We start from the raw sequence: 11886 nt of genomic DNA, 5'->3' as shown, positions 1-11886 counted from the left end.
GCTGCCGGCGGGAGGGAGGGCGCCGCGCCGCATCCCGCTCCGCCGCCGAGCCCCGGCGGGGGGGACCGGGCACGGGGCGGGGGGGGGGGGGAGACCGGGACGCCCCTCCCCGCCGCCACCGGGGTATTTATAAGCGGGCGGCGGCCCCGCACCTGTGCCCGGCCCCGGCAGCGCCGAGCACCCCCCACACCGCCCCCCCTCCCCCCCCATCCCGCAGCAGATGCTGGGGCTCGGGGGGCGCATAAATCTGGGGAATTAACTTGTCCGCCCCGCCGAGACGGAGGCGCTGGGGCTGCGCCTCGGGTTACCGCCGAGAAATACCTTGTCAGCGGCTTCGCCCGCGGCCGGGCGAGGGGGCTCGGCAGAACCCTTGGGATGGGGAAGGGATTGGGTTGCAGCCCCCCAGGCTGGGGGCGCAGGGGGATGACAGCCGGCAGCTGCACAGCCAGCCCAGCCCCAGCCCCGGGCCAGGGGCACGGGAGTGGATTTGGGGCTGGAGGCAGCACCCTGAGTGGGAAAGACACCTTCCATCCTGCACAGGGTGGCCATGCAGTGCCCATCCCTGGAGAACAGCCCTTGGGGGTCAGGGGCACTCCCAGCACTGCCACCACCACAAATCCCCCGACAGCATCTTGAGGCGTGTGGGGAAGCACTGGCCCTTGTCTATGCATGATATCCCCCACGGCTCCCAGGCAGGGGGGATGGCGGCCCCACGGCCTCCCGCTGCCAGCACGGTAACCCTGACACGTGCCCAGTGCCCTGCCAGCACCGGCGGCTGTATTTCTTCCCAATTACAAAGACAACTGCCACACAGCACCACAGCGCAGGAGGAGACCCTGCAGCGATAGCCCATCCATCACCCCAGCGCGGCACCAAGCGTATTCTGCTTTTTTTGGCTGCTGGGGCTGCTCAAGGCTCCCTGCACATCCCGCAATGCCACCAGGAAAACCTCACTTCCAACATCGGCCAAACTCACCCTGCTCAGCACACAGCCGTGCACATACACACCCTTACCACTCTTGCAAATCCATGTTTTCCCCCCTAAACCCTACCCAGAAAACACCCTGCAGCCATCACCAGGGTCGGCCGGGCTGTGCGCCCAGGGATCGGGTTCCGCAGGAAGGAGGCAGAGCGGGTGGCACGCCAGAGGGTGACCTTCGTCTTCAGAGGAAGCTGAAGGTCGGGAGCACAGGGAGGGACATGTACTTAAGGGCCCATATCCAGCCTGACTGACACCTGGCACAGTCTGGTGTGAAAAGAAATGATCTCACAACAACATTACTGCAATTTTAAACTATTTATCAACACACATATATATACACACACACAGAGATATATGCACACACGTGTTTATATATAAATGTGTATATATAGACAGCCCTATATATAGATACACATACCTGTCAGGATCAGGGCACTCAAAGTCTTGTTTACTTCTTCCAGCTGTAGTGGTTGGCCTGGTAAAATCTGTGACTTCCACTTACCCAGCTCATCTTGTTTATTTAATTGCATGCACACACTGACTCTAAATCCATGAGCAGGGCAAGGACCTAAAGGGAGTATGAACCTCTTCCATGATGTTTGCACTGGGCCTTATATATCAGCACAGCTGAGGCACACGCAAAGGCACAGCCATCTCACTGGAGGAGGATTTCTCCTTTTGCATCTTGCTTTAAAAGCTGCAGCTGCCAAAGGATCAGCCCCTGGGAAATTTCTGTTCTCCATCCAGGTCAAAAAGGCCATAAACCATTTCTGCCACTGTAAGTTTAGGTGAAAGTAAAAACATTTAAAGTCTTCATCGTGGGGGTGACTGGGCATAGCAGCAGCCCAGGAGTGGGAAGGAAGCACATGCAAGTCCCCGGGGGAGATGCTTACCCAAAGCCGCCATGCCCGGAGGTTCACCAGCAAGCACAGCCTCTCAAATTTTGACCCTAGTATCCATCTCCATAGTTTCCACCAGCTTTTCTGGTGCCATGTCACACACGGTTCTGGAACAATTTTCCCCCTTCCCCCAATGAAGAAATCCCCAAAACCCCAAATTCCTGTGGAGTGAGGCCATTGAAAAGGCTACCAAAAAGGTGACACCTGCTGGGTGGGCTTGCCCAAGCTGGTCCTCTAGATCTGCTGTCAGTGGCAACCCTACTGTGCTGTATAGTCACAACCCTTTCTGGGGGGGCACTGTGAGACAGACAAGCCCTTTTGGGTCTCATCCACAGCACTCCCCACTTTTCCCTGCTGTGGGATAGGACATGGATACCCTGCCTGAGATGAGGGCTCCTGCCCATCTGCAGAATACCATCACCCTCCTCTGGGGACTCCCCTGCCCCCATCAGGGCTATAGCCCCAACAGCCACACTAGCCACATACATTGGGAAAGATGTTGTTCTTATGGCACATCACACATTTTCATCCTCACGATGAAACCCTAAGAAAGAAAACTCCCAAACCGTCCTCTCGGCATGAACTACATTCTCGTGGGTTGTTTTCATTTGAACCTATTCATTAACAGAAAGCATTAACTTTAATTTCAAATATGCCAAGTCCCTATGTAGCGTAACTCAGTTAAAAGGAAAAAAAAAAAAAAGATAAGGCTTAAATCTAAATAAATAAGTAGATATAATAGTCCATTTCCTGGAATAATCCAGTATAATTGCCTTTGGCAGTAGCAGCCCTTACATACACACTAGCAGCTTCTGAAGCCTAATGCTCATGTTATGTTACCTAAATTATTCAAGGCTTGGTTACAGAGAAAACTTTTAGCAAATGGAGAGGATAAGTTGGGTTTCAAGTGTAAAATTTCTTGTTTGGAGAGGAGAAGGGCTTTTCTGATCCTCTGCTTGATCTGCTGCATAACACAGGGCCACGGCAGGAACACTCCCCCCTCCAAATGCCAGCCCAGCACTGTTTTAATTGCCCCTCAAAAATATGCAAAGCAAAACGTGACAAGACATAAAACAAACCAGCAGAGCTCTGTTCAGCGAGCTTGCGTGTGAAGCTGCAGCCCTGGCCGTGCCCAAGCTGCTGTCAGCCCTGTGTTTACAGGAACCCCCCCCCTCTGGATCCTGTGGGATGGACGTGTATGGGAATGACGGCCCCGAGCCGAGCCAGGCTACAGCAGCACCCTACCAGTCGGCCTCGCGGGGGAAAGCATGCCAGGCTTTCCACATCACTTGTTCTTTCACTCACAAGGAGGGTTATTTCACCATATAGCAGAGTAATAGCACACTGGATTCAACCTCTCAGGGGACTGAGGAGTGACACCCTGTCCCTGTGCTCATCCCCAGCAGCTCTCTGGGGAAATACAACCCCTGCCACCCCAGAGCCTACAAGAAAGCCTTCACAATGAGGATTTGTGTCCTGAAGGAGACCCACCTGCAGCAGGAGGGGGTTGGCTGCACCCCAGGTCATACTGCTAGGGCAGCCCCATGCATCCCTCCGGGAGGTGTTCCTGCTTTGGGGGGGGGAAGGTGTGAGCCTCAGCTGCCAGAGCAGCTCTGCACCAAGCTGAAAGCAGAATATGTTATTACATGCATTAAATCAGCTTAATTTAATTAAGATAACCCAGGTGCTGTGGGGAACCCAGGTGCTGCTGGGTAACATGCACCCCTTCCCCACGGGCACAGAAGCCAACAGGATACACTGAATGCCATAGGCGGTGGGTACGGGATGGTCCCAGGTGTACCACAGCCCTCGCACACCACCTTGAGCAACTCTCCCACACTTAACCATCAGCACAGGACACACCGGTGCACCCCCAGGCACGTGCAGTCACCCCTGACACTAGTGGAGACCCCCTTAAAAGAAGGCAAACCCACAGCCCTCCCTAAAGCAACGCAGAGGGAATTCTGACGGGCAGCTGGTAAACCCAAGGGGAACCTGCGCCAGAGGCACCGGTGTATTTGCACATCAGTGCACGCCCATACACACCCAGCACCTCCTTTGCACAGCAAGGCCTCTCAGGATCTTTCAGAATGCCCGTGCCCAGGGCTGCAGCACGACCCCAGGGTGGGCAAAGCTCTAAAGCCATCGCTGCAGACAAGGGCTATGCCAAGGCGAGGAAGGGGGGACAGGCAATGCCATGGTCCTGGGGGGCTGTGCCCTCTTCCTGCCTGGGAGACAGGCAGAGGAACTTAACCTTAGCTTAAACCTTGATGGGCACAATGTCCAGCTCTTGCAAAGGAAAATAGGTAAGGAAATAAAAGAAATATTAACAAGTGAAAAAGCACCTCTCTTTAAAAAAAGTCCAAATCAAGCCAGGCATTTTCCAGCATTTTGCAGAACAGCACCATATTTGACAGAAACTTCCCCCATGTGTATTTGTTTCAAACCCACCACCAATACCTTCTGTACGGGGTAAGATCTTTTCCCCCTCCAAATAAAACCTTAGCAGCAGGGTCTGGTTTTGGCTCCAAACTAGAGCTCATATTATTTTCAAAACAAGTAAACTACTTCAGCCTTTTCTCAGATATCCACAACCAGACAACTCAGTTGTAAGAGCAGGGTATTACAATGGAATCTTAATAGCTGCTTTTTCAATTTTAACAGCTTGCCCAATTACAGGTTAACTAGTGATACACACCTTGCAAAGAGGAGCCCAGCCTATTCAGGAGCAGCCGCAGCAAATGGTGTCGCTGACTGGGCAGCAGATCCATCCCTCCAGCACACTGCTTCACATCTTCATGCTTGGCAGAAAATCCAGCAGAGAGATTTTTGGGCAGCCTCTGCAGGCTGTGATGCAGCTTGCGGGCACCACACCGAGCGCTTGCTGTGAGGATGCTCTGGGGAGCTGGGAGGTGGCTGACCCCCACAAAAACCTCGCTCAGACACCTCTGTCCAGACCTAAAACAAAAATCTGGGAAGCAGCTCTGTTCAGCCCGTGCCATGCAGCCGGGGATTCAGCTGCCCGTGTCCAACCAGAAGGGTGATAACCCACAGCTGAACCTACTGCTGCCTGGAGCCAGAGGCAAAGCTCCCACCGGCTTCAGTAGGGGCAGGATCAGGCCCCAGGGCCGGCAGCTGCTCTTGGCTTTGCCCCGGGGATGTGGAGCTGTGGGTCTGCTGCCCGTGGCCGCCTGACCACCGCGTGTTGTATTAAAAGCAAACAGAATACCCTCAAATGGCAGTTTTGCCCATGCATATCACTGACACGTATTAGAATAACCACAATTCAAATCTACTTTCAAATAGTGGCTATTGTGGGTGCAAGCCTGCCCACTACATCCTGGTAACAGCATTAATATCGGCATTTATTGGAATTATTATTATTATTTGCAGTGTGGCCCAGCCACAGACGGAGCAGCCTTACCTTGAGCACTGCAGGGTCTCCCCTGGCAGCACTGGGGCAGGCCGAGGCTGAAGGCTGCCCTTCTTCACTCCCAAGCACACTGACGATGCACCCCACAGGGCAGGTTTCAGAGGCAGAAGCAGCCACATGCTCTGGCATGGGCTCGCAGGGGCAGCTCTCTCCCAAGGAAACACCCGAGTCGTGTCTCAGCGCTGCCTTTTCTGGGCTGTGATGCTGGGAGAGGATCCCGCGCCAGGGAAAGCCACAGCCCAGCCAGGCTCTGCCCTGCCACAGGCGGCAGCGGCTGCTCACACTCGCTGCCACACAGAGATGTAGCACAGCATAGTCAGCCCACAGACAGGGAAAGATAGTGAAAAAAAAAAAAAGAAAGGGGGGGAGATTCCCTTCCTTCCTATATCACATGCAGCAATACTGTTAATTGACAAAACAGCAATATTTGGGTGGTGACACTAACTCTGACCCTAAGCATGGCTCTGGGGAGTGAAGGACCTGCTGTGGCCAAGCCTGCAGCTCCTGTGGCCTGAGGGAAGCTCTCAGCACCCTCCTTCCTACAATGGCCAACTGTAACAGGACCAAGCATGCTGCCCTTGCTATGCCATGTCCTGCTTGTGCCGATAGCATCAGTCGGGGTTTGGGTTTTATTTATCCCTTCTGATCCTGAGATCAGAATTTGCCAAAGTCAAGTCTAGCATCTTAGATTAAATTTCCTGCCCACAAGTCCTGTATGTTTTTGGTGCTTACGTAGAGGAAGAGTGCGAGTTTCATATATCAGTAATGCTGCTGGGTACCGACTACACCCTACGTATGGTGTGTGACGGTATCTTTAAGGTGCAGACAGGGACCCCTTAGCCCAGACAGACCCCCTGCCTGCAGACAGGGGAGAAATGAAAGAGTAAAAAAGCAGGGTGCTGCCAGGGCCGGACAGGGCCCCAGCAGCTCACGCAGCCGCTTGGCCACAAGAGGCCATAAAGTATTTGGACTTACTTTGAGAGAGCTGTACGCGCCGAGGTGCCCCAGACCCCACTGATGTGAGCTGGCTCCTGCAACACTCACCCGTGGGCAAAGCCCAGGGGGCCAGAGGAGGTGAAGCAGCAGCTCCCCAGCCGCACCAGGACCCGAGAACCAGACTGAGTGCACAAAGCCGGGGGGACACGCTCATTTGTCCCTCCTTCCTAAGCCTCTCCGGGCGCCAGGGCGGCGCTGAGCCCCGAGAGCGGTGCCGGGGCCGCTAGAGAAGCGGAGCCGCTCCCGGGAGGAGCCCGAATCACCGCACACCCCCGGGGAAAAGCCCAGGGAGGCCGGCGAGCATCACCCGCTCTCCCCGGCGGCGGCCCCGCTAGATGGCGATGGCCGCCCGCCCCCGGCATCCCTGCTCCCCGCGGGGGTCCGCCCGCCTACCGGCAAAGAGCGTGGTACACGGGCACGCCCGGAGCCCCCAAACGCTCCCCCCCCCCAGCGGGAAGCCGTAGGGCTGTCACCGCCTTTAAGGAAAACTCCCGGGGAGTAATTATGGCCTCGTTCCCGCCATTAATTGCAGGCAGGTGGAGCCACGCCTGTTCCCGGCTGCAGTGCGTGGCAGTCAGGGGGTGCCGGTTTAGCACCTCCTGTGGTTTGGGGGTTATTCGTACAGTCCCGGGGGACGGGCAAATTTGGGCGTTCAAGGGCAAGTGCGCTGATGGAGCGAACAGCATCCGAGGGCAGCTGGGGGAGCGATTCCAGCACAGACTACAACTGCAGGGGGAGAGTAATCAGAACGGAAAACGTATTTATGGGGGGAAAACCTCCGGACGCCGACACCAGTTTCCTATCAGGGCCCCGCCCGTGCCCTTCCGACGTAGGGGAGGGCCGGTGCCGGTCATCATCAGCCTCAGCTCTTCTCAGAAAGAGAGAAGGCGGCTCAAAGCGCGCAGAGTTTTTAAGCGTGTCCTACCCGAAGCTCCAGCCAACTTCCCTCGGAGCCGTGAAAGCTTTTCAGCAGGTCCGCGTGCTTCATGGCAAACTCCAAAACAGAGGCAGCAGATGCTGGTGGTGCCCCGAACCCAGTCTGCACGAAGCCGTGGAACTCCCGAGCCGCGGCTGGGACTCCTGCCTGTCACACCTCCTGCCTTGGGGTGTTCTCCCCAGCCCCACGCCGCCTCGTCCCTGCGTCTCCCGGCCCTCCATCACGCCAGCCTGGGCGTGGGAGTGGGTTTCCTACACACCACCGAGCTGCCGCGTCGCCTCGTGCTCGCCCTTGCACCCAAAAATATGTGGGTCTGACACAAAATGCACCCATTGCAGGCGGTGCCTGTGGGACCGGGCTGTCCCCCCTTGCCCAGGGACGATCCCACTTCCCCGAGCCGTCCTGCGTGTCCCCGGTTGTGGTCCCGTCGCCCTAATAATGCACCAGGGCAGAGGGGACCCACCCCCGTCCCCCCAAGCGCTCCCTGCCCCGGGACACCCCGGGCAGGGGGCTCCTCTGGGCAGCCACCTCAAGCCCTGTGCAACCCCCCGGGGTCTCTGCCCAGGGTCGGTCGGTGCCGGGGCTCCCCCCACCCTGCAAGCCAGGGGCCGGCAGCCCCACGAGGGCCCCGGTAAGGGCAGGGGGCAATGAAGGCTCCTGGCCAGGGTGAGGTGGTGGGTGGCATGGAGCAAAGGTAAAGGTGTGCTGGGGAGCAAGGAGGGGCCCGAGAGGGGCTGGGAAGGAAAAGGGAAAAGGAAAAACGAAAAAAAGGAAAATGGAAAAGGGAAAGGGAAAAAAGGAGAGGGGAAAAGGAAAGGGAAAAGGAAATAGGGAGAAGGAGAAATAGAAATATACGAAAGGTGAAAGAGAGGAAGAGACAGAAAAAGACTAAAAAAAAAGAAAAAAGAACAGACAGAAAGGCAAAAATAAAGAAATGAAAAAACACTAAAAACATGAAGACAAGAGGAAGGGAAGGACAGGATGAAAGAAAGAGAGAAAAATAAAGGTCGAATAAAATGCAAGGCGAAACCAGAGACGAATGAACAGAAGGACGGATGGATGTAAGAGCGGCCGAAGGAAGGAAGGCGAGAAGGGAATAAGAGCAGAGAGGAAACGCGGGGGGGGTCTCCCCTTCCTTTCCCCGGCCCGGCCGGGGTCGCCACTCCCGGCCCCCAGCCGTGGGGCCACCCCGCTCCCCGCCGCCCGCCCCCCGGCATCGATTAACGTCACGGCGCTTTGAAGAAAATAAAGTCATTTATTGTCAAAGCATCCAACATACCCAGATAAACTATAAAGTTTAATAAATCTTTTCGAGAGAGGGCAGGGAAAAAAAAAAACCGAAAAGGAAAGGTAACACGGAACTATCGAGACTTCATTTCACGGGCACCAAGTGACACTCTGTAGTAAAAGGGACGCGGGCGGCGGGGGCCGGGCGTGCGGGAGGCGCCCGGTGCATGCAGGACCCCGGCCCGCCGCCCCCGCCGGCCCCGCCGCGCTCCTCCCCGCCTTTAGCTTTATATCTAAAATAAAAATTTACCCTGACATATAATTATTATTACATCTAAACCATAAGTGCTTAATAATTTAAGTAGAAACGTATGACAAATGCATCAATATGTTGCAATATATGACATTTTAAAAAATGTATTTTTAAGTCATTTTTTTTCCTCCTTCTTTTTGTTTTCCGGTGCTTTTATTCTTTTTTTTTTCTTCCTCCTCCTTTTTTCTTCTTCTTCTTTTTCTTCTCCTCTTCTCCCCTGCTGCCCTCCCCGCCCCTCCCCGGAAAGTGAAAATGCGTGCATCGAAAGGAAAGGAAAAAACGCGGCGGGCGGCGGCTGCCCTCCGCGGGGGGGCGGGCGGGGGTGCGCGGGACGGGCTGGGGGTGGGGGGGTCCCCGCTAGTTGTGCGAGGTCATGTGGCGGGAGAGGTGGTGGCGCTCGCGGAAGGACTCGTTGCAGATAGGGCACTTGAGCTTCTCCTCGCGGCGGCGCTTGACCAGGGGCTCCAGCGCGTACTCCTTCTTGTGGTGGGAGCGCATGTGGTAGACCAGGTCCGAGGTCATGCGGAAGGAGGCGTTGCACTTGGCGCACCAGTTCTGGGCCGGCAGGCACAGCGAGGTGAACGACGGCGGCAGCAGCGTCAGCGCCGACGGCAGCTGCAGCTGCAGCGGCCCCGCCGCCGCCGCCGCCACCGCCGCCGCCGCCGAGCTCTTGGGCCAGAAGGCGGTGGCGTAGAGGAAGGGGCTCTGCTTGGGCAGCCCCCCGCCGCCGCCCCCCCCCCCCGCCGCCGCCGCCGCCGCCCGCCGCCTCCCCGCCGCCGCCCGGCAGCTTGACGGCCAGCGCCTCGGCGGCGTAGAGGCGGGCGGGGGCGGCGGCGCCGTCGGGGCAGGGCTCGCCCAGCCCGCCCAGCTTCTGGCCCAGGACCAGCGGCGGGACGTGGGGGAAGGAGCGGGTGGGCTGGGAGAAGGCGCTTTTCCGCTCCTCCGCCCCGCCGCCCGGTCCGCCGGGGCCGCCCCCTCCGAGCTGCGGCACGCTGGTGAAGGCGCTGCCCCTCGCCGGGCTGCCCCCCTCCAGCCGGGCGGTCAGCGGGCCCCCGGGACCGCCGCGGGGGCACAGCCCCGGTTCCCCGCCGCCCGACCCCGGTGCGGCGGGCGAGGCGCGCTCCTGGCCCTCGTCGGGGCCGCCGCCGTCGGGCTCAGGGCCGCGGGCCGCCTTCTTCACCTCCACGAAGGCGCTGCGCTTGGCCTCCCCCGTCTCCGGGCTGGGGGGCGCGAAGAGGCGGCCGCCCTCCTCCAAGCCGCAGTAGGAGCCGGCCGCCCGGTACTGCTGCTGCGGGGCGCACACCGGCTCCTCCTTGGGGGCGGCGGGCAGCCCCGGCCGCTCCGTCGGGAAGCGGCCCCGCGCCGCAGCCCCCGGACCCCGTTCCTCTTCCTCGGGGTACCGCCGCTTGGCCTTGCCGGCCGCCCCCTCCGGGCCGCCCTCGGGGGGCGCCGGCCGCCCTGGGGACCCGCCGTGGCCGCCGCGGGAGTTTTCCAGCTCCCGCGCCAGGTTGTGGAAGTCCGTGGAGGGCTTGGTGCTGGCGGCGGGGCTGCCCCCGTCGGCCCCGGCGAAGGGGTGGTGGAGCGGCCCGCCGGGCTTGCAGTACTTGCCGGCCTCCTGCTCCTTGCCGGCGCCGTCCTTGCCGCCGGGGGCCTCGGCGGCGGGGCCGGTGTCGGGGCCGTGCAGCCTCTTGGGGCAGCGGAACCGGAGGTGCGCGGCGAAGGGCAGCTCGAACTGGAAGCGCTGGCTGCACTCGGGGCAGGCGAAGGGCGGCGAGCCTGCGGCCGGGGACACGCACAGCCGGGAGGGGACACACAGAGACGGGGACACCGGTCAGCCGGGGCCGGCGACGGGACTCCCCCGGGGGACGAAGGAAAGGAGGCGGGGGAGTCCCGCCGCCGGCCGCCTCCCCCCCACCACCGCGGGCCCGGGATCCCCGCCCCGCCGCTCCCCTCCACCCCCGGGTCCCGCGGGGCTGGGGGCGCGGGGCACCCACCGTTGGTGCGGGCGGGGGCCCGGGCGGGGCTGAGCAGCAGCAGCTCCGTCAGCTCCTTGCCGTACCACACCAGCAGCTCCTCGTCCTTGGCGATGCGGCGCAGGGAGCGGTAGAAGAGCTGCCCGCTCTTGATGTAGGCCTCCAGGTTCTGCTCCTCCCGCTCCCGCGCAGACTGCACCAGCCGCAGCCACATCAGCCCCTCCGACGAGCCGTTGGCTGCCGACGTGTCCACCTGCCAACCCCGCTGTCATTAACGCGCACGGACGGACCGACCGACGGACGGACGGACGGGAGGGGGTCGGGCAGCCGGCAGGAGCGGCGGGGGAGCAGCTCTGCCCTCGCCGGCGGCGGGGCAAAGCATCCCTGCCCGGTGGCGGAAAAGGATCCCGGCCCGGCGGGGAAAAAGTATCCCGGCGGGGGAAAGCATCCCGGCGGCGGGGAAAACGCATCCCGGCCCGGCGGGGCTGCACCCGGGCACCGGCCGTCGGGGCGAGCGGCGGCGGCGGGCCGGCTCCCCGGCTGCGGCGTGAGCGGCTCTTACCCGGAATATGTAGGGGACGGTGCGCTTGTCGGTGGACTTGAGTGCGATGAAGGCGATGCTGTCGTACAGGGACGTGTGGCTCAGGACGCACGGGCCGAAAATGGCATTTTCCGGAATGTCGCAGGTGGTGTAAACGCTGGTGAAAATGTCAGTCAAGCACTGCTGGACCGTCTTGGCGTCCCCGTCCCATATTCCCCTCTGGACGCCGGCGTCCTCCATGCCTGCGGGCGGAGAGAGGGGCAGAGCGGGGACGTTACAGCGCGGCGGGGACCCGCTGCAGCGGGGCGCAGAGATGCGGCCGCCACCCGCCGCGGGAAACAAAATACAATAATTAAAAAAAAAAATATAACAAAAAATTTAAAATTAAATAAAAATAAGAGGCGGGCGAGCACTTTCACGGGTCTGGAAAAAAAATAAGGCGAGGAGCTCCGCGAGCGGGCGGCGAGGTGCGGGGAAGCTGTCGCGATGATTTATTCATCAGCGAGCGCGGCGGGAGCCGGCTTCGGGCAGCGGCCGGGCAGGCGCGGGGCGGCGGGGAAAGCCAGCGGCCGGAGCCGGCCACGG

General features: G+C 59.8%; 1 protein-coding gene across 1 annotated transcript; it reads right to left on the bottom strand.

The window, feature by feature from the left end:
* Positions 1-9144: 9144 nt before the first annotated feature.
* PRDM8 (PR/SET domain 8) lies at positions 9145-11541 on the bottom strand. The gene is given in 4 exon segments (XM_074148148.1): positions 9145-9523; positions 9525-10563; positions 10782-11013; positions 11323-11541. Coding segments are annotated over 4 exon segments (1869 nt in total).
* Positions 11542-11886: the final 345 nt, after the last annotated feature.

Source organism: Numenius arquata, chromosome 5, assembly GCF_964106895.1.
Source record: "Numenius arquata chromosome 5, bNumArq3.hap1.1, whole genome shotgun sequence".
In the NCBI taxonomy this organism is placed as follows: domain Eukaryota; kingdom Metazoa; phylum Chordata; class Aves; order Charadriiformes; family Scolopacidae; genus Numenius; species Numenius arquata.
This window is presented reverse-complemented; position numbering and strand designations above follow the sequence as displayed.